At 42.9% G+C, this 23,770-nt stretch overlaps 1 protein-coding gene across 2 annotated transcripts in view; it reads right to left on the bottom strand.

Moving 5' to 3' along the window:
- The window catches only part of LOC107702692 (homeobox protein Meis1), a 78,990-nt gene that overhangs the window by 43,032 nt on the left and 12,188 nt on the right, over nt 1-23,770 (bottom strand). For both annotated transcript variants that reach the window (XM_016505088.1, XM_016505087.1), the window contains exons 7-8: nt 20,391-20,502; nt 5,088-5,233 (exon numbers count right to left, since the gene is read on the bottom strand). In XM_016505088.1, the coding sequence (XP_016360574.1) occupies nt 5,088-5,233; nt 20,391-20,502 (258 nt within the window). The remainder of the gene's footprint in view (nt 1-5,087; nt 5,234-20,390; nt 20,503-23,770) is intronic.

Here is a 23,770-nt window from a genome sequence, read left to right on the forward strand (position 1 = left end):
TTGCTGCAGCCTGGAATTGATACTGCTGGTTCGTCTGGTCAGAGGAGAACTGGCCCCCCGACTGAGTCTGGTTTCTCCCAAGGTTTTTTCTCCATTCTGTCACCGATGGAGTTTTGGTTCCTTGCCGCTGTCGCCTCTGGCTTGCTTAGTTGGGGACACTTCCATTTCCAGCGATACCGTTGACTTGATTGCAAAGATACTATTTAAACTGAGCTGGATGTTGACATCACTGAATTCAATGATGAATTGTCTTTAACTGAAAAATTAGTTTACTATTGTCATTTTGCATTATTGACACACTATTTTCCTAATTAATGCTGTTCAGTTGCTTTGACACAATCTGTATTGTTAAAAGCGCTATATAAATAAAGGTGACTTGACTTGACTTGACTTGATAAGGTCTGTCGAGGCACCCGGTTGCTATGGCGATATGAGTGGCAGGGTCTTACTGTTTGAACAATGTCAACACGCAGCAGCACTCCATTTCACAGACAACTTTTAGGATGGTATGTAATGCTAAGCACTATGAATAAGACTGCATTTTTATTCAGCTTTTAAAAAAATGTGGATCTGTCTTTTGGTCATAATAATATAATTACAAATGCTCATATTTTGCTATGCAGTACACTTACACCACATATATTCTTCTGCCCTGCACAAGGTCCTAGATTTTGATTAATGTGGGAGATATGTGAGAGTAAATTAACTTGACTTAAAAAGTGAATTAAAATGGACATGTAGGAAAATTCACTGCTTTGTGCCAAATGTATGACTCCCCGCCAGTGTTGTTTTAAAGTAAAACCGAGAAGTCCAGCCTCTTGAAAACCCCTCTGTGCTTTCCAAGCACTACGTTTTGAGGAGGTCATATGCTGAACATCTGTAATTTTGCCTAGGAAACATCAGCAGGCCAACTCAAACCCGACTCTCTCCCCCCGACTCCAGCCTCCAACTATGGGGCAACAAATTCAGCCTAACTCCCCGAAGAGGACACAGCCCGTTCCCCTTCCAGCTCAGGGCCCTCTGCACGATTCAGTCCATTGAGTGCAGAAATGAGTTATAGCGTTTTTCACACCTGGTTCTGCTCAAGATGCAGCACAGTTGAGGTTTGGCAAAATGTGCTCCCAGCGTGTAAGAGAAAAACAAGAATGTTGCCTCCACCAGAATTGTTACATGTGTGTGAAGAGGGTGCTAAATTGGAGCCTAATTACATTAAAAGCGATTATGCCTTCCAGTTTCATTTTGAACACGAGCAGCACGTAAAATGGGGGGTGGGGGAAACGGGCGATTGCATATTGTGCTGTGGTTTGCTTTTTACGAGCTGTGATGGAGGCTCCCTCCCGTTCTCTGGTTCTGTGTACAAACAGAACGAAGCCTAGAGCCTGGCGTGCCAGCCTAATATTTGGCTGTTCCAGGATCGGTCCTCACTGCGGCTGCATAGCAACAATCTGAAGCCTGGCTTTCATCTAATTACTCTATCACATAATTTTGCAAATTGCCCTTTCACTGGGGAGCTGAGTGCAAAAAACATAAGCACAGCAGGATTTGGGGCAATGGCTTCCATTTATTACTCATTTCTTGTTAAATTAAACAAGAAAATACTGTTTGTGAGATAGAGGGAAAAAATCAGGAGGGAACAAGAAATGGGAAGGAGGGGGGCAAAGAGTCCAATTTCACGGCCACAGGAACAGGAAAGCTGCTCAGTGCACCCAGCATTCCCCTCCAGGATGCCTGGCACAATCACACTATCTTTGTTCAGATAAAATAAAAAAACAAAAACAAACAAAAGTTAGAGCAGGAAAAATAACAGACGTTTAGGGCCTCTTGTTTTGTTTTTATTTTTATTTTTTTTTACTTCACCACAAAGTTTATTGGAATGTGTTCACGCCGGTTTACAGCATGCTAAAACACTTGTGAGTGGCAAGTAATTAGCTAGCATCTCTCCCTCTTTTTCTCCTTACTATTCTCAGACCTGCAAACGCCCGCTTCCACTTGCCTCGCAAGCCGGCTAATAACCGGGTACTGAAAACAACTGATTAAAGTGCAGCTTCAGTAGTGTAGTGTAGTGTATTTACCCCATAAGCCTTCACCGTCTCCTCTGTATCTCTCTCCGTTCCGCTTATTGTTTTCCTCTCTTCCACCGAATGGCTCGTCAGAATAATCTTGTAGTGCCACCCACTTCACACTTCCGTCTCGGCACAATGGCTTCGCTGGTTGATTCATGTGACATGCAAAGAGTGCATTCTTGCTGCAGTTGAACTGCGAGACACATATGTAATCTATATTTCCCTGAGACAGAAGGCTATCATCTGTGTGTGTTGTTTGTGCCGCTTGCTAATTGCCACTGTCTTTATCTCCAAAGGCCAGACCTGAAGACTGTTCCTTCACACATCAATTCAGAGGAAAAGGGACATCAGAGGTTCAGCAACTACCTCTTCCATCAATCCTGTGCTTTCTCCCACTTTCTCCCACATCTTTGTGGCCCCACTTGAGACTTTCTGACGTCCTTTGAGTAAAAGCCAGTTGGAGACGGAAGGTGAGATGACTGCATTGTCCGTAAGGTCAATCATCCATGCCTCACATGCTGTGTGTTGTTTTGTTCCCCACACAAATGCTGAGCTGTCAGAGTGAAGCATTCGGAGCAGGGAGTGAAATAAGTCTAATTTCCCAAGTTTGCTGTAAGGAGCGCTGTGCAAACCTATTTACGGCAGAGACTGAAAGTGTTTCCATTTATGTTTCGATCTGACTCTTTGTCTCTGTATTAAAGTCAACGTCCTTTCTCTCTCTTTATGTCTGTCTCTCAATCTATCCCTGCTTTTCTCTCACACTTTCTTCTCAGACAATCTTTTAGCAGGAACTCTGATTCCATGTTATTGGTTTCTCTATTTTGTTTTTCATCTCACACACTGAGTTTTAAGCAATGTTTACACTGGCAATGAGATGCACAGCAATAATAAGTCATTTTCACTAAACTGGAGTTTTTTGGTAACGAGCAATAGCGATGGTGGGCGATACAGCAAAATAGTTCAACTTTGTGTGAATAAGCATGGACGCAATTCTGTGACTACTGATGAGAGTACAGAAACGGATCAGCAGCCTGATACAGTTGAATACTACAATCAAGTAGGAACGTCTACAAGCAATCACTGTCATTGTAAATACCCTTTTGCTGCAAAAGAGTTCTGTGCACTCGCCGTCATGATACTTGGCTGTTAGGGGTGTTTTCTTGTTCATTGCTATGTGGTTGTTTGCAAAGGTGCTCTAAGTGGTTGCTAGAGCACTGCTAAGTGCTTGCTAGGGTGAAAAAAATACTACGTCTGAGTGCTTAAATGTAATAGCACTTTCCTTTCCTTTCCTTTCCTTAACAAGCCACATGATTTAAGATATACAGAGCATGAATGAAAAGTTACGTCCTTAATTGTAATACTTAAGGTATACTTAAAGTTTAAGCAATAGTACGAGTAGTATTCTAAGCCTTACCTAAACCCCAACCATACTTTATATATATATATATAAAAGGTATTTTAGCATTTCTATAGTAATAATAATAAAACATTTACTATTTATAAATATTTGTTTTACTTTCAAGCTGTCCTAAAAGGGTTTTGTCAGATTTAGCAAACTTCCTTGTGACAACTTTGTCCCTAAAGTATAGTTAAACACAAACACTTGAGACAGAACAAGCCCTCAATGACACATACTGTTCACCATATTGGTCAGCCAAGACAAACAGGAAACTAAACTTCCATCAGTCTGTGCTTTTGTGGGTATTCCACACTGTTGTTTGTGTGTACGTGTGTGTGCCTGTGTGAACGGGCAAATGGCTTTCTTTTCACACACCTTTCTCCTGGGGCCGCTGAAGGTGGTAGTTGGTGGGGGTTTTAGAGTGTGTATGTGTGTGTTGGGGGCATGCTTGGGGCAGGTGAAGTTCTGGGGTGCTTAGGCGCATTTCTGTGGCACAGATGTAGGAATGGAGGGGCCAAGGAGGAGCGAGCATGTGGGGGCTTTTGGCACTGATCAAATGGACTCCCATTTGACTCCAGTTTGGTTAGAAACACATGTCCTTTTAACACCTAAAATACACGTTGCTGAGCCATAATAGCTACTTCAGTCATAAAGTGTAACGCAAACAAGTGAAGGCTTAAGTAATATGTTTATTGAAAATACACCTACGTGAACATTTCACTGTCTTTAATTAAGAGACATTATTATTATGAGTTGTGCAGAGTGTGCATGTGTATGTGAGAGAGAGAGACAGGCTGGCAGAGGTGTGTTAAGCCTGTGGGAAGGGTAGATATATGGAGATAAGTGGTGTCTTGACAGCACTCCGATTACTTTGTGGTAAATGAAATAGAGGAAGTGAAATCCATCAAAGCAAGAGGAAGAGCCAACCACATCAATGGCCCATGCTGCTCTATCACTTCTCTATACCAGGTGTGGACAGCCACAGTAAGAGAACTAACCACCAGTCCCCAAAACACATTCAACTAACCAGCTAACTCAGTTTTGATCATGTGACTTAGATGTTCAATGGCCCCAAAAAGTATGTAGATGCTTACACCACTTGGTTTAAAATGTTACTACAACTACTTTAGTCTTCATTTTGAACATCATATTTTTTTTTCCCCCACAGCCTAACAAACTTGGTATGATATTTCCTTATATAATTAAATGACATCCCTACATCTTGAAATGTCGCGTTAGTGCCCAAATATTTTTGGGACCACTGTATGTACCCTATCCCTATCTCCAGTCTTTGTTAATACAGATAATTCCATGACAAACATTGCACAGAGTTTTCCTAAAATTCTCCACAAATAAAAGTTTAATGAATGGAAAATGACAGCTTACTTCGGTCTCATCCTATCTCTGCTATCTTTAGCTTGAGGCTGTTTTTTTTTTCTTGGCTTAAAACTTAGTGTGTGGTTAAGGCTAGGCAAGATAAAATAAATTGTGTGTGTGAGCAAGCATGTGCATAGCATTAGCACTACATTTGACCATTTCAGTTGCTTTGAAGTGCAGCATGCAGTATTGGCTGTAGAAAGCTCAAAGAGAAGCAGAAAGAGGAAACATCAATCTACTGAACTCACCGTCAAGTGCTGGAAGAGCCAGGCCCTCATGATGTTGGTCGCCACTTTAGGGAAGATACCACGTTTTTTATTCCTCTTCTTCTCCTTGTCGGGGTCGTCATCATCTCCTGTGCTGGGTGACGCCACACTGTTGTCCAGTCCGTCACCTGTCAAAATACACACCACATACACACAGGAGTCATTTAAATGGTCAATTCCTCGCTCAACACTCATGCAGGCCTTTATTTTTTTTGTTTTAAGTTTTCCAAAAACTAGGTAACAGGGTAAGTTGGCAACAACAGTGCTTCAGTATAGCTTTGAAGCGTCACGTCTGAATGCATTCATTTTAATACTTTTATAAATAACACCCCCTTTCTCAAGCCCCACACAATGCTCAGAGAGAGAGAGAGAGAGTACAATGGACTTGTAAGGTCGCATTTCCCCCCTGCCTTCCAACAGTGAGTCACCAAAGAATTGAGAATGACAGAGAGATTTAGTCTTCATTATCCCAGGGAAATATTGATTGAAGCTTGCCCCGGTGTCTTTTTACCTCAGGTGGGGGAGTTACACACTGTGAAAAAGAGGAAGGAGGGGGGTAAATATGGCTGCTTTTCAAAGAGCTGCATTTTAATAACAATGCTGCATGGCTGCTTGCAGCAACCTGTGGGTGCTCGATAAGGATTTATAATGGGCAGTTCAACATACCAGAGCAGAGGAGATGGCTTACGTCGCCTTTTCAGCTTAATGTTGCCGGTTTGCTTGCGTATGCTGATTTTATTCCGATCCCCAATTATTGTACGCATTCTCCCTCAACGAGAGCCCAACCATGCCACCGAGAAGACTTCTGATAATTGTTATTATGAAGCCACGATTCAGATAATAAACCATAAAAGAAACACGAGCGAGGCAAACAACCGCACACTGCAAGGGTCTCAATAGCGGAGGCACAGGAATGGAGAGAGTAACTTATTGATTACGTATAAAGCACTTCCAAAAGCCCCAGTGCTATTCGTACAGAGAGATTATGGTGGGTTAACTCTTTCTCTCGCTGTAGCTTTCAGTCAGTGACATAAGGCACCTGTATCATTGATAATTAATGGAAATGTCTGCAGTAATCCGGTTGGAGATAATTTTTTTTTCCCAGCTCCATGCATCAATAGAATAATCAAGGGTCTAAAAGAGTCTTTGCTCCCCATTACCTCAGGCAAAAGAATTCCTGAAAGCATGCCTTGCGGGCACCTGAATTATATACGCCATTAGGAGAGTGAAGGCTTTCTATATTCCATATAAAACACTCTGCCAGCCCTCTCCACCTAGGAGAGAAGCCCCAGAAAAGACTGAGACTTTTTAAGTGAAGACTTATGTAGATACAGTGGCTTTGCCTTTTAAACAAGGGCACTTTCCCTCAGTCAGTCACTTACTGAGAAACTGACCAGAGCTGAATTGCCCTCCCCCAACACACACAGACACAAGAGAAAAAAAATTCTATAAGACATCAAAGGAGAGTTTCGATTACATCATTAACTTATGCCAAAAACAGCCCTGGCTTAGAGAGCAGTTTGTCTTCCGACTGTTTTTAGGCAAATAGAACTTCCCAGCTCCCATCTGGGAAGGCAGTGGCACCGCTGGTTTTGTAATCTAAGACATAATTTTCATTAGAAGCAAATGCTCCAAATCCGGTGTAAAGACTAGTCCGTGTTCAGCAAAGCCTAAAATAATAAACCCAGGGCTTGTCCCATGTGAGTTAGCAAAACAGAAGCAAACACTGGATATCAGGTCAGACGGAGGAAGAAGGGGGGGGTACGACAAAAGAGTAAAAGAGGGCAGGGGGCGTTTGAGTGATGTCTGAGGTAACTGCTGCGTGTGAGCTTTTGTCTTCCACCTCTTCTAGCCATTTTGAACTATTTAACCTCCCTTCCCCAATATTTTTCCTTAAAAACTGACCTCTGATGGCCTGGACCTTCAAGGCAAACGAGGGGGAGAGAAACGAAAGCTGTCAATTTTATTGGGATTTCCAGTTTTGACGCAATTTGATACCGATTCAACTCATGTCTGGGACTCATTTTGCCTCTTTTTTTTGTCATTGTTAGCACATGGCAGTGTCTATTTACAAAAATGATGTGACTGACGTGATTTTAGTCGTTATGCTAACTTCCGCCATTTTCCTCTTTTCAACACCACTCGCCAAAACCCTGCCCTCCAAAATCATTTCAGCAACGTTAAACATGCAAAATGGTTTACAAGCAAAAGAGCATTTCTGATTGACTAAAAAGCTGTCTCTCCCCTGACTCATTTCTCGCTGTTTACAGAGTCTAGGGGCTATCACGGGGATGTGGGTTTTCTCGGGATACCTATTTTAATGTGTCAAGAAGTAGGATGTACTTATCGCTGTCAATTTTATTGTTTTTTCCATCTTCGATGCACTTCACCTTATTCGTCTAGGGCTAATTTTGCATCTATTTTAGCACCGGAGTGTAGGCACAGGCATATAGCAGTGTCTATACGGCACTGTTGTGTCAAAATGTCAAGCCGTTGCCGAGCTTCTGCACTCTTCCCGTGCCAAATAAAGACGAGCGATGGCGGCGAGACTGAAAAGGTGGAAATAATCATAAAAATGATGCTAGTCCATAAACAAGCTCACAGCCTCATTAGTCCAGCAGCAGGCTCCACTGGCAGATTTATGCGCCTTTTCGCTGATGCCATGAGGAAATGCCACGGGCGAACTTTGGCCAACTGCTAATGGCTTATGACAGCGTCTTAGCAACTACTGCAGGGAGGGGGGACGCTCGGTCCGGTTCGCCACTGACAGAGAGGAAAATGTCATCTCATCTGGCCATGTGTGGTGGAGTCTATGCAGCAATTAGAGAGCAGGCCACTGACTGGAGCAGGCCAGAGGCTGAGGAGGATGCCCCGCGGCTAACCAGGGAGAGAATTTTTTATGACCCCCTCGTACACGCGCACACACACATCCACGCGTGAGATCAGCCTGTGACGCTCTAGCTGCCTGGCTGCTGCTAAAATCAGGTTAACTTCCCAACATGCCTTTGTCAGCCAGCTCTTCTGATTGGCTCATCTGCTCCATCTCGATACCGGTCTCCTGCTCTCTCGATCTCTCCAGCCGTCTCTCTCTCTCTCTCCCTCTCTCTCTCTCTATCGCCACCACTCTTTCTTACTTACTCAAGGCGCTTTCTGACATCAGAAAGATGTGGGCTAATCTGTTATGATCTGATTACTCAAAAAGGACACTACCTGTTCCTCTCGCCTTGTGCATTCAAAACTCCAGTGTCAGCCATTTTTCTGCTGCTTTACAAATTAGCAGAATGGCACTTCCGATCCATCGAGCACATTTCCATGTCACTATGTCAAGCGTTTATTCACATGCCATGAAGAAGTTGACGTGACGTTTTTGAGATTGAGATCCACCACCTCTGCTGAAAAGACCAGCTTAGGCTGGTTGGTTAGGTCTAGACGGGGGCTCCTATTGATCCTATAGAACTTTCAGAAGGTGAAGTATGCAATGTATGTGCCAATAGTGGCACCAAACTGGATTACAAAAACAACAGCATTGGATAAACAAATACTGTGAGTTTGGGGGTGGGGCTACCTGTTTGTCCAAGCAATGGAAAACAAAGGAATGTTATTTTTGCAATTAAACAAATCAATACAGAAATATCCATAAGTACTATTGAACTGTGACAGATTTATCAACCATTCTCGTTACAAACTTGGGAACATGCTTGGCACGTTGCATTTTCAAATGCACGTTATAGGTGACTCAAACTCCATCACTTGCAGAGATGGAGTTTGTGTGGAGCAGCAGTGTTGATAATTGTGCTAAACCGTATCACATTCTCATGCATTGTTAAAAATTAAGTAAAAAAAGGTTACTGGCGAGTAGCACACATATACTCACATCACTGATTTTTACTTGCATTTGGCGCTTAGCGAGTGTTAATTTTAGGCCCTGGTTGTAAGTCAGGCTGTCATAGCTCATGCAGTACAGCTTCTAGCCCAATTTTAAGAAGTGTTTTGACAAAATTTTACTGGCCATGGTCTGATGGATGGGGCCAAGCTGTGGAAACAGATTGGCTTTTGCTTTACACCACATTTGGTCCATGGATGATTTCTAGAGCACCTCTGGCCACTCCCTGTGGAGGGAGTCAGGCGACCTGTGCTGCTCTCTCACTCTCCCTTAGCATTCAAACACACACTGTACTACGGCTTTCCTGGTCCTGCAAAACCTTAGCCTTAAGGGCCCGCCATCCGCCTTCTTTTCACTATGCACACATTCACACACGTTCACACACTCTTCATTCTAACACACACACACACAGAGTTGCATATAAAGAGAGTGGGCGAATGGGAAGAGGGGAGGGTCGGGAAAGAAAAGATAAAGCCGGGTTCATTGTATTCAGGCCATTCACATGGTTAGAATGGACCAGGCAGCGGGGGTTCCCTTTGCATGGGTCACAAGTGCCTCCCACCTCAAAAATATTCTCAACATGCAGGAATTCCTGTGGTATGATTTCCAACAAGGGACACTCAGATTAGCAGGGAGCTTGCTGTGGACGCTTGCCCCACCATACATTTTCTGTTCCTAAAATACATACAAACATTAGTAGCGGTCTGCTGACTGCAATCACTTGCTCCTCTAGTAAAATGGCCCGAGCTCTTCTAGTTTCTGACTTGGAAGGAAAAATATAAAGGAAAGTCGAGGGTTTAATGAGATGCGACATGGTGGCAATGTGGCAGATCTTTAGTTATGTCGACTCTTTCTGCCTCTTGATCGCGTGTGTCTTGTGATATTTCCATGCACAGCTGTGCATATTTGTGTATTTATGCTGAACTTGCTAAGATAACTAGTTTTCCGATTTATAATTATGTAGAAAAAAATAGCTCTGTAAATACTAATCTGCGGAGAGTCATAATTACAATCCATAATTACCCGGGATTCATTTTAAATAATGACAGTAAATAATGACAGTTTTAAATAACTGCAGGCATCTTAAATAATGACAGTGCTTTTGATTCCCTCTGTTCTTACGCATATGATGACAATGACAGATCTGTAATTCATAATTTGGGGAAAAAAGAGCGTAATTACAAGTCTTTCAGCCGTACCTCGTGTGTCTCTGTCATCAGCTCGCAGCAGGGCTAACGGAGAGGGTAATACGTGCATAATGTGGCTCATATTCAGTGTTATAATGCCTCTAATTAAATGGAGTCACCCGCGTGAGTCCTAGCTGAGAGCTCCTCATGCATATTCCCAGGTCTCAGGGATCAGGCCGCTGACATACCCACAGGTGATGGCAAAAATGTCATTGCAAATGTTACGGCTCTCTTTCGTCCGTGTCTGTGTAGGGGTCACTTCCACTGAAGCCCCCGACACGTTGGAAAGCGTATGGAGGCCCAGGGGCACAAACACAGCATTAAACTGAGGTCTCTCTCCCCTTCCCTCCCCTCCTCCTCTTTTTATTCTTCCTCCAGTCCGTGTGTCGAGGGGGGAAAATGGTCAAATGAAAGTGTAGGGCCCTGAGTTTACCCTTTCATGTCAAGCACTTTTACTGTGTAACTATTGATTTTTCTCCTTTGTAATTTTTTTTTAATCTGAAGATATAAGGCGGACAGAAAAGGCAGGCTGGAGAGGTTCAAACGGGAACACTTTAAGAGTCCTCTGATTCCACTGAGGCAACACACACACTCACTCACTCACTCACTCACAAAGAGTATACATACTCTATTCTCCCTCACTCTCCCTCGCACTCTCTCTCTCAGACAGCTTTTGACACCTTCTCCAGGGCCAGCTTTGTTCGATATCCAGGCAGACCGGATGGCTGAGAGGAAAGTGTTTTTTAAAAAAGGAACATGGCTCACAACAAAAGCTAAGAGCCTTCGCTGGCTCGCAACAACAGCACTACTGCAGCAATCTGCCCAGAATTCAACTCATCTGAACGCTTTTAAACCTCTCATCATCTACTCTAGGTGAATCTGAAACAATACACACACAGCCAAATAAAAAGATGACACCCATCCTTTGACTCTGAAATATATAATTAAATTGTGCATAGCAACTTTTCAATATGGGTAACAGACAGGGGCCTGGAGACAAACTGTTTTGTATTGTTCATTTGTGTTTTTTGGTATATTTTGGTAATGAGCGAAACGGAACCAGAGCCGTGTGGTTAACTGCGGCGGTCTTCATTATTGGCTTCTTGGCAGATAATTTTCCACATGGCAGTTATCTAAATGACACAGGCTGAGATAAGTGCTCTAATGCATAGGGATTTTCCCCAACTACGGCATATCGCCATCCATTGGGCTGTAGTACAGTAGATAATGTGAGGGTATTTCACTTCTAATAATAGCCTGCTTGGCTTCCCCTGCATTTGTTAAATGTAGTTAACATCGAGAGTGAATTTTATGGCAGAATTACACACAATGAGCCCCGCTTATAAAGAAAAGGGCGGCACTGTTACTACTGAAAAGACAGAGAAAACATTAAGTCATCCAAGTGAACTGTAACATCAAATGGCTTTTCTATCTTTGATAGGCTGCTCTTCATTCAGATTGGCGGATGCATTATGTCTCAACATACCAGAGATTAACAAAGACCCCCGTTTCACCCAAGGAGTTTATAAAAGCTGGAGAAACCTAACAGTTAGCACTGCTATTCATCTCAATTGCATCTGAGCCAAAAAATAAACACTGTCAAAAAAATCTGTAAAATTTATGGTAAAATCTGGCAGCTGTGGTTGCCAGAATTTTACTGTAAAAAAATATGGTAGCAACATTTTAAGTTGTACAGATTTAACTTAAAATTTACATTAAAAAAAAAACATTTCATTAACTGATATAATGTTAATATTCCAATCTATAGAAGTGCTGAAATCTGTTTAGTACCTTTGTAATACACTGATACCCACCAAAAGCAGGTGGTGATGAGAAAGTCACATGATGAACCAAACCTCATCACAAGCAGCTTTTCCACAAGCCGAGTAGGAAAATACTAACAAATATAGAAGGTGCACAGTGTCATTCACATAAATACTAAATACCATCATGGTAACACACATGAAACTGAAATAATGCAATAAACAATAATTTAACAACATTAGATGTAACATACAACCCTAAAAAACAAAACCAAAAAAAAAAAAACAGTTATTTCAACAACAAAAAAAACAAACATCAAATGTGAAATGTAACGCAGGGATTTCTCGGAATGTCAATTTACAGTTTTTGTAATGTCCAATTCAGTTTTTCACCAAATATTGTAGGGGAACTTAACCGTTAACCAATTAATAGGTTTTTACTGTAGCGTTTTTACAGTCTTTTACCATTACTGTATAGATTTACATACTGGCTATATCAGTCAGAATACAAATCCTATGTTGATTGGCTCTCAGTAGAGAAATAGTGTAGTTACAGCATCTACAAGCAGGGGTTGATGGACTCATACTGACAGCCAAACCTTGACCAGCTTGGTTCTGAGTAATGGTTAAGAATAAAGACATAGGAAAAATAGTCATTCAAGGATGAACTGTAACATCAGGGGGCATTTCCGTCTTTCATATGCTGTCCTTCATTCAAAGTGGCAAATCCATTATGCCTACACATATTGCAATCTAACGAAGGCCTCAATTTCACCCCTGTCAGACAGGCTGAGGCCACAGGAAGTGGAGCAGAGGGAATGTAGGGGAATTGTAGTTCTATCAGCTTGGGGTGAACTAGGGAGATAAGGCTCAGGGCTGGAAGTGACGGAAACAGAGCTAGGCTGAACGTCTACTTCCTGACAGCAACAGAGCAGGGGCGGCTGGACGTGGGCGATTCCATTACATTTCGGCTGTGCAGTCCTCTATTGAGACCACAAAACACAAACACACACACGCACTTACACATATATTCACAAAGAGCAGGAACAATTCTTGGGACCTTTTTGGCATTTTTTGGTTATCAACCTGGGAATCTTTCTGGTTCCTGCCATTCTTTGACTCGTTTGGGCTCCTAGGGCATGGCTGGTGATCAGGTTACCTCTTGCAAAAAAAAAAAAAAAAAATGCACACACATGTATTCACTCTCTCTCAAGCACACATTAAGGCAAACACACCCTCTCTCCATACACATACACACCCTCTAAAAGCATACACACTTTTGTTTGTTATCTCTCTTTCACTCCTTAAATCTTAAAAAAAACGCTTGAGGAGGTCTTTATCTTTTCCCCTAAATCCCTTCAGCAGGTATCCATGTCAAAAGACCAGGGGCTGGGATCTGGGAGAGGATTGTTTAGTAAGGGTCAGTCCTGGGTCAAGCTTTCGGCCTGTTGTTAACACAGCCCTCCCCCTGGTGCTTTTTGCACCGGTCTCCATCTGCACACACCGTCACTCCAAAACTCCAGCACCCCAGAAAATAATCCCTCTCTGTGAGAAGTCTCTGGTGACAAATACAAAGGTCAAATAGCTTTAGCACACAGTGCAAGGGAAGCCAAATTCCCCAAATATGGAGCTTTGGTGGTGTTTGCTCGCATGAAATTGGCTTTCTGGGGTTTCTCCAAACAGGCCTGGTAAATTCCTTCGTTCTTTGTTAGGCTTCATGCATTAATGGTCTTTGTGATGGAAGTCTGACGTGCCCAAATTTAATTATTTGGTCTCAAGTGGTATACAAAAATTGCTATTCATCAGGGTAAATTTACATGTCAGGGAAAACAGCAACTGACACACCAAATGCTCAATAAATGGAAAAGTCAATAAATTTGAAGAGGATGACATATGGAAGAATAAACTGACTGTCAGAGAATACAATTTGGTCTAAAAGTACAATTTGACCCGCTACCAAGCATCTCTTCGTCATATCTCTTCTGGACAGCTCACGTATCTTTGTAACAGTCCCAGGACCTCACACGCACAGTCCCAGTCGCTATCGGCAGGAAAATATTCCTCATGCAGTATTATCGGTAGGGCAGCATATGGCAAACTAGCAGCAGGCATCTCATCCTCATCCTCTTTAGAGGCTAAAATTAACACAATACTGTTTGTGGCTTTAAGCTGAACTCGAACCCACTGTGATACCGCTAATAAAAAGACTGGTCTCCTGCTTAGAGAAAGAATGTACATCCCTACAGATTACGGGAGGATTATCCTGCTGGGATAATGTTTTTTCCTGCGATGGCTGTAGAAAGATTTATATATTTAATCTAATTTTATTTGGAAAAAATCTATCAGGCGCTCATCTTGGTTGACTAGAATAGCTCCTACAAGTCAGTGGGGATATTGTAGAAGAGAGTCGTCAACAAGAGACATCTTTTTGGCAGAGGATAACCCCAAAAAGAGATTGCTAATCTCTTTATCAAAGCCCTAAATAAACTAGGGCGAGTGCATGTGACACAGCCACACAAGAGCATCTGATTAATGAACAAAGAGTTAAAGCCTGTTTGTTTACTGTCGCTCACTGTTCTTCAGACTCCCTTCCCAACATCCCCTACATCCCTCCCTTCTTTTCCCTTCCTCTTCACCTCCCTCCTTGGCCTTCCTGCCCTCTCCATCAGGCGAGCCAAGCAGCGATAGCATATCTCTTTGGGTTATATCAGCTCTTTCCTGAAAAGTTGGATGTGTGTGTATCTGATAGTCGCCTGGTGGGTGCGCACTGCTCCTCCCAGGTCGTGCTGAGTAATGTTCACTCCGGTCTTCTACAGCAGACCTAATGCGTTGTGACACGTCAGTGATGAGCTGCGCTGATTTCTCTCAAATTCACATGAACCTCTCCAGCACAGATCAGATGAAGGGGCATGGCATGGGGATTTTTCAGACGGAGCAAAGGGGTTTCCCAGCTATTAGAGGCAGATCGGGAAAGGCAACATAAATTGCGAAACATAACATGACCCCTCTTAACAGTGACCCTGCATCTGACGAATCAACGATGAATGAAGTGGACATCTCAAGTATTTATTAGAAAAAGAGCTCTTCTTGCTAGCTATTTCAAAAATTATCACCATTCTATCAATGACAGTGTAATAATTCTACATTTGCTCTGATCTTACAGTAATGTTTCTAACCAGAACATCTAATGAAGAGAGAAAAGAGATAAAATAATTTCAAGTTTGAGAATCTGCAAGCAGATGAGCGATGATGACAGTGAGTGGCTGTAAAGGGAATATTTAGCAAACACCAAAAATCTGGTTTTGGCAAGAAAAAAAGGATTGATTTTGAAGGACTTCCTGTACACATGGAGACAGATGCAAAGTATCTACATCATTAACACACCACAATTATAGCATTTGATCTAAATTTCCCACTTAAACTGAACATCACATAGCAAATGAGTCCAACACGAAACTCCCTCTCCCTGGGGCTAAACATCCTTAAAGGTGAAGTGTAATTTCTGCACTACTAGTGGTACCATAGAGAATTGCAGTTTCAAACACTCCCCTGTCTTCCATTGTTAGAACAAACAAGCAGTCCTGCCCCGCAACATAGCTTGAGACAATTTTGGGTTGTTTAAATACTTGCAATTCTTTTAGGTGCCACTAGAGGCACAGATATTGCCCACTTCAAAATGACAAGAAGAGATGGAACACTGTCACATTAAACCAAACTGTCGTATCAAAGAATAAAAAAGAGTGGATAGAAGAAGAGAAAGATGTCAACAGTGCCATAGCCAGCCATCTCCCAGAGTTCACATGATCGTGGGTGGGGGGAGAGAAGAGAAGTACTTCAGCAGTAGTTAAATCCCAGAGCAAACAGAAGAGCAAACACAACAGTGACACTTTATCATACCAGCTTTATGAGTATTATCTGCCCAGAGACAAGGTGCTCAATCAGGCTATGAAAGCTAGTTAAAGGCAATGATTAGGAAAGCAGAAGAAACAGCTGATATATGGGGAAAGGCGGGGGGCAGGTTATTTGCTTGCACTTTCTCACTTTTCACTCTCCTTTTCCCACATGACACAGGACATCAGCCTAATCCCAAAGGCAAACTGCTCTTTGGTGTGGGAACCGGCGGCGTTTCCCCTTTTTTCACCATGGGACCACATTGCGTACACAGAGTCTTATCAGGAGTGGGGCCATAAAACAATTGGCGCTGATCGTTTTTGGAGAAACAAGTGGTAGCTTGTTGGTTGTGCCATCACTACTGAGATTCAGTGGGGTCATAAACACGCCAGTGGTTCGGATTCTCCTAGGTTCGCCATGTTGGATCCTTCCCTTAGGTAACCTAACAAAACTACCAAGTGGCTCTTGAGGACACGGCTCCATTCGTGCCCCTCACTGACACAGGCTGGCATCTCCTTGACTTTGTCGTAATAGCTAAATTTAGCCATTTGCAGGCACAATGTGAAATTCATGAGAGCATCATGCAAAGGGGCTTGAAAGAGAGAACATGATGTGTTATGTGAAATAAAAACTGCTCTTTGATTTCGTACTTCCTGTCAAGCACATGCATTTCCAAACACTTACTGGAATTGGCACCTTGCTCTCTTTCCTGTGATCCCTTGTTTTCTCTATGCTTTCCCCTCTCTCTTTCTTCTCTGCTCCTTCTGTGGGTGTGTATGATGTGATGTGTGATGTGAATGAGAGAGAAAAACAGCAGGGGCTGCTCGGGCCGCCCGGTGCCGCTCTTAGATCCCTGCACTATAAAAACCGCACACCTTTTATCAGCCATTATGCCTCTGATTTAACCAGATTACTCCACCAACGTGCTGCCACTGATACACGGGGAGCACAGAGAGCATTCAGCCTCCCCCTCCTGTGTGCAGCACTTTTGCATGCACAGAGGAGAATCTAGTGAAGCAGGAACAACCACTGACTGACTACACCTGAATGACAACATAGAGCTCCTATTGCTCTTTGAAGCACAACACTCGCACACACCAGGCACGATTAAAGCAAAAAAACTAAGTCCAGATTACTCCACAAACGTGCTGCCACTGATACACGGGGAGCGCAGAGAGCATTCAGCCTCCCCCTCCTGTGTGCAGCACTTTTGCATGCACAGAGGAGAATCTAGTGAGGCAGGAACAACCACTGACTGACTACACCTGAATGACAACATAGAGCTCCTATTGCTCTTTGAAGCACAACACTCGCACACACCAGGCACGATTAAAGCAAAAAAACTAAGTCAAAGAGCGAGGGCATCCAGACAGCAGCGAGCGAGCGAGTGGAGATGCGTCCTCTTAACAGCTCAAAGTGACTGAACTAAAAAAAGCCAGGACCCTGCTGTAAAATCAAAAAGGAAAGTGATCAGCATTGTAGTGCACTCAGCAATTGAGGAGAGCACTGAAAATAGCAAATGAGAAATGCAAAGGCATGCAGGCGGCACTCAGAGACAGAAAGAAAGCGCGAGAGAGAAAGGGGCTGGGCTCTTCCAGTCTGCTGGACAATCGTTGCAATTAGCGGGTGACTTTGACAAACACGTGAGGCGGGGGCTCGGTGGGTGGATCCAGGCCCAGAGGTTCGTTGGCATCCTGTCAGAGGCCATGTCTGCTGGTCAGTCTCAGATGGCAGCCAATCGCAGATCAGAAATGGTGGCCGGGAGCCAATGAGAGCTCTCGCTCAGACTGACCTTCACACAGGCCGGTAGCAAACTGACCATTAAGTCAATGATGACAACAGCACTCGCCACAATCAATCTAACAAAATAATGATCAGTTTGATGCATGATGTTTAGCTGCAACTGTTCTCGACACAAGTAAAAGCACTAGACGAGTCAATGTAACATTACAGCAGAAGAATTTTTCACACATTTCAATGGGTTTTTACTGTACATTGACCTGTTTACACCGCAGCCGAATGGTCACATTTGTCAATAGTCATTCTTGTCGAGTTCGGTCGAAGTAAATTAACTTCTTAACTCGCTTTGAGTAACTCGCTGGAGCTCTCACTGGCTCCCACAGTCTTACCGCAGTACAGTTTTGGAGTCCACGGCTCTGCATGTAAATTTATGCAGACAATAACAAGAGCCTCACAGGAACTATTTGACTTGGCACACATGGGGCCTTTCGCAAATGGGTCCTGGTAATTGCTGATACATATCTGACTCCTGTAGTCATCACCTTGTTCCCAGACCCTTTGATGAGGCAGAGGAAACCCAAAGCCTTTCAAAACACTCAGCATGATCTCTGCGTATGTGAGAGCATGTCATTTTCCACATGCCTTGCCCCTTTTTGGTAGGGGCTCATATCGCCTGCGTTCCCGTTGCACCCCAAGGGTGTCTCTTTTAATCTGGGTGGGCGCTGGCCTTGCCAAGAGTCCAGAGCGAGCAATACTCAGCAGTCCATAATAATGATTTGTTTTCTTTTTACCCACTGATGGTGGACGCTCAGAAAAGATGGCTTCAAGATACAATTCAAGAAGATGTCCCCCGAGTGCTAGGCTGTTAAACAAAGGCGGGTGCATACAAGCACGCTACACTAATAAATGGGGTCTAATTAGAGATGGGCCGGGCTGAGTCTCTGCTGGACTCCGCTAAGAAAGTTTCTGTGAGTGCAGAGAGGGAGGAGCGGGCTTTATCCTCCCCGCTTAAGGGGACACTCACACTTTGAAGGGTACAGAATCACGAACAAGGAAAATGCTGTCCTCGGTCATACTGAGATGCTATTTAGGTGCGGTATGGAAAACATGGTGCCAATGGCAACCACTAGAACCATCAGTTATGGTGCCAATCTCTATGTTGATGGGTTACAGATGTACTATGTTATGCATGTGGGTAAAATGTTCCTATGCAGTTCGAAGGCATATCCTTGTTTGTATTGATGCTGTTTCTGTATAGAAGCCATTCTCATTTCATTCACTGATGTTTTTTGGTTTTAAAGATGCAGGAACAGTGCAGTAGCAACAAGAGCCTTTTTACAGAAGTTGTACAGATATTTGTAACATAGATAGCTTGTTAATGCTAATTATAAAGCATAAGCACATAGAAAGAAGCGCAATACGGGGGGGGGGGGGGGTTAGCAGCACTGCTTTACACAATCAGCAATTAACCCACATTAGCATAATACTTCCACTAAACCTTCACTGGCGTGAATACGACTGAAGGGGCTGAAGTGCTTGGGTCATTTGTTCAAACTGAACACACTCAGCATACGTCCAGGTTCATAGCTCAGCCTCTTCCCGCTAGCGTACGACACAACAAACACTCATCCAAAACACTGGGGTGAGGGAACGTGAGGGGAGGAAGGAGGGGGGTGAACTATTAAAAGCCTGGCGATAATTGGAAGTATGTGAAAAATGACGTGTCACTTTGGTCAATAAAGAGCAAAGGTCACCACAAGCAGGAGCCCAAACTCGGCACAAAATGTGCTCATTAAGGCATCCAATCAGAGTGTTGTGAGCAACCGGGACATTAGTCATTGGCCATCTGACCGACTAGGCCGGGCCGGCCTTTTTCTTTTTGCTCTCCTTCTCTGCGGAGGGAGAAAACCGGCGCTGGTATATAAATCATTGCTCAGTCATCTGGAACATAATGTGGTCCTTTCTCCTCTCATCCTGCTTTGCCTGCTGGCTGTGCAGCCCTCAAACTGCTGCCTTGACATCCCTTTCAATAATAAATGAAGTTGCCTTTTGCCTACAGTTTGTTTGAAACCCTCCTCCACCCTTCCATCCGGCACCTGCCACACTGGTTCTCATTGGCTAAACCACAGAACTAGCCAATCACAGTGCCATACATTAGATGACTCAGTTTACAGTTGAAGTGAAGTTGGCTTTCGTTAGCTTTTATTCAGTTGAGAGAGAAATCCTACCAAGAAGATACCCAAGAGAGTTTTTTTTTTTTGAGAATATTTTATTTCACTTTGAAGGTTTCAGAATCTTCATCCGGAATATAACAGAACGCATAAAGCTCCATCAGTGTAAAAGCTCTTTTGTTAGACTGTCATCACCAGCGGCTTTCTTCAGACACCCTGTCCAGATGGGCCCAGAGGAAGGTTCATTAATGCAGTCTTATCACAACCAGCTGATGGACATACGCCACATGACCAGCCAGCAGCGGCCTAAACATCTGCTTTAACTTTCTCCATACACATGCTGTACGTGGTAAGCTGGACACATCTGCATAGTCAGTGACATTTCCATAGAAGCATACTTACTACACTGCTCTCTGGAATACTTGACTCTGATTGGTCGATGCTTCAATCAAGTATTGTGCAACTAATCATTGTCCCGTATGTTCTACCTAACTGTGCTTGTTTCTGTCCTATCACTCTGTGGTCTCTTTAATAAACTCAAATCAATATTCCCTGCCCTTTTATTTATTTAATTGATAAGTAACTGTTAATGACAGGCTGACTGTACATTATCCCTTTCATATGCATCATAGGGTGTCTCAGATCCTTACCTTGTTCGCTGCTGTTGTCACCGCTGTGCGATGTGTGTCCTCCGCTGGATGGTCCTGGTGTTCCTCCGGAGCGTGTAGAAGCTGTATCGTCATGGTCTCTGTTCCATGAAGTCTGTGCGGAAAGGAAGAGAGAGACAGAGAGGGAATAAGGCACACAATCAGGCATCAGATCACAGAGAAACACACACAGGCTACAGTCCCATGCTACAAAGACAGCTGGCTTTATCAGATGTTCCTCATTTCATTGTTTTTCAACCTCTTTCCAGGCCCTACAGCCTCACATGACAATTCAGTCAGCACAGTTTACAATAACGATTGAACCAAACCCTGTCACTGAGCATTCTAATGATGCCACACAATCGCTGGCTTCCTTATACACATTTCTCATTTCACAGAGCAGAGTCTCATTTCTCATTTCACAGTGCACAATTGCACTATTTTAAAGAACACACACTAGACTGTAAGTAAAAAACATTGTATTACCAGTGACAGGATATCCATAGTCCAGAAACGAAATATAAAAACAAAGAAAGAAGAATTAGCAATAGCAGCTAAGATGTGCATGCCTGTCCATTCACATGCACTAGCTAACTTGAGATCTCTGAATACAACAAGAGCCAGTCAGTCACCACTCTTATATCCCAGAGCGAGGGAGGGTATAAGTGTGTGCGTGTGTGCCAGTTCGCTGGCCTAGCGAATCAAAATGAAATCAAATAAGAGCCATTCTCCTTCAAGTTGGGAAGAGGAGGAAGAAAAAAACAGAGAGAAATCCTATTGACAATTAAGCTTAGGTGTATAATAGAGAGAAAGTGTCAGCTGTTAGGCGGATGGTATGTGGCAAATGGAGCAGACATGAGGATAAAGAGAAGTGGACGGAACAATGGCGAGCCGGGGCCTGCACACACTCAGCCCCATGCAGGGTCTACTTGTACTATAGAACAAAACAGATGTTGCCTCTTATCACTGGCTGCCTCCACAAAAGTAGCAGGAAAATATGAGATGAAGGCCGCAGCATCTTTTCTGATGTAAAAAGCGTATCAGAGATGAGAATTCTGGCCCAGAAAATATATTTTGTGTTTTTAAATGCAGGTTTTGACATGAATATTCTCAGTTCTCAGGATTTAAACACGTGCTAAATGTAGGTAAAATACTGTATTCTTACTGAAAATATAATCCAAATATTACATAAGCAGATGAATAGAACTCTGGGAATGAATTGCTTTCCATTTCTGTGGAAATATATTAAGGGTTTTGCTCCACAGATTGTTTATTACTACATATATGCACAAACATGCATTATCATAAAAATATGTAACAAATGTATAGAGAAACGTGAATATTATTCTCTTTTATTTATACGGTACTCTTTGAATTAAAACCACTCAAAATATTTCTAGGTAAAAATAAAATAAAATATAAAATAAAATAAAATTCTCAAACAATCCAAAAAAATCCTTAATTCTGAAACAATCCAAATTGCATTTTATAGACTTGCCACAAGTCTCCTAGAAACCTCAGGCATAATAGTGCCAGCCACTCAAGATATGCTTTTTTTGTTTATATCCAGGGGAAAAAATGGTGTATTCTACAGCATACCAAAAGTATGCCGTAAGAGGTAATCTAGAACACATGCCCAGGGAGCAAACAGTTAAAACTGAAATTGCCAGTTTCTACAACCCTTTGTGAGAGAGAGAGAGAGAGAGAGAGAGAGAGAGAGAGAGAAATGGAGGGAACTTGTTTATTCAGAGCTTTGTGGAAAAGAATGGTACAGCACCCTGGAGACCGAGAACCCCAGAGCCTCCATACGTAAAATGATGTTTTTTAACACACAACAAATCCCACTTGAAAATATAATTAGAACGAGAAAATAGCAAACTATTGCATTAACTGTAATTGAACAAAAGAGCAGCGGGGCTTGTGGGAGGCTGCCGCTCAGTCCCATGGGAATGGGGGAGGGTCTCGTCCGAGGGTGAGTGACATCTCCAGGGTGCACTCGAGTCTATTTATAACTGCCCCAACAATCTCGTCCACCACAGATCTAACAGCTAATTAATAATAAAAAAAAATGTCCAAAACGCAGAGCAGTCCACCAGTGAGCAGACACCCGGAGGAAACCACACAGGCGCATAAGCGAAGGAGTAAATATGTGGGCCAAAATGATCAGCGGGTGGAGGCGGTGTGGATGCAGATGGTTACGGGAGAGATGAGTGCCGTGGCGGAGAGAATGCTGTCCTGCTGCACACAACAACACACTTGATATATTCACTGTCCCTCTAATGAGCTAGCTAGGATTTATTCAGTCATGTTTTTTTTTTTGGGCCTCGTCCCCTCCCCCTCCACATGTTCTCTCTTCCCTTGCTCCTTTTCTCTCTCCCTCCTCGTGTCCTTCTCTCTCTCAAGTGCAGGATGTAGATTAATTCAATGCTTAATTGTTTAGTAAATTCAATTTTCCACATTCTATTCTGCATAGCTTTAGCTAAAGTTCTTAAATCTGCAGTGCGTAGCCCAGGGAGCAGCGTTTGTCATCTGTGCCTTTCCCTTTTTTCTTTTTTTTTTCATTACCATTTTCTTCCTCCACCACTTAATTCGCCATGAAAAGATTTTCCTTGCTGGAAATTCTGATTCTGCTATGATCGGTGAGGCATTCCAATTCATTGCATTTTCATTGTGTTGGGTCTTAGATGGAAGCTCTCTTTCTCTGCACATTATACACGCACTCATGCAAAGAATATTGGGCTTCCAATTCATTTATAATAATAAAGAAAAATGTTTCAGGTTACTGTAGACTTCACAGGGGAAAGAAAACTCATAAACAGTATATGTTTACAATTTCATGCCACAGTGACTGCTCTCTCTCACTCTCTCTTTTTTTTTTTAACACAGACCCACCAGTGTCACATTGTACTATTTTTGGTTTTGGCTTCATCTAGATAGCACAACAAAACGGACTGAGAGAGAGACACACACACACACACACACACACACACACACACACAGAGTGAGAAAGAGAGAGAGAGAGTTTTTATATGCCTCATCAAACAAGATTAGCAAGGACACTTGAACAAGCTCACTAAAATACTCAAGCTCTGCTGGGAAATACTTGGGAAGCACAAGATTCACACATGAACTTTGCCCAGTGGATTGCAACCAAAAACTAAATCTGTTCAGGACACTTGTTTATTTGTTTACTCCGGGCTGTTGATAAGGCTGAGATCCTCAATGTTGATAACAGACCACGTGGCTGTGTGTGCAAAAACATTAAGGCTTCTTAAATGAATGGATGTGGTAATGGCATGCACAGAAACACACAAAAAAAGGAGGGTGAATGCTAGAACAGTCCAATCCCCCAAACACCTCCTTTAACAAATCTTACAAAGCAA

This window comes from Sinocyclocheilus anshuiensis, unplaced genomic scaffold, assembly GCF_001515605.1.
Source record: "Sinocyclocheilus anshuiensis isolate Anshui unplaced genomic scaffold, SAMN03320099.WGS_v1.1 scaffold6, whole genome shotgun sequence".
NCBI classification, from domain to species: Eukaryota; Metazoa; Chordata; class Actinopteri; order Cypriniformes; family Cyprinidae; genus Sinocyclocheilus; species Sinocyclocheilus anshuiensis.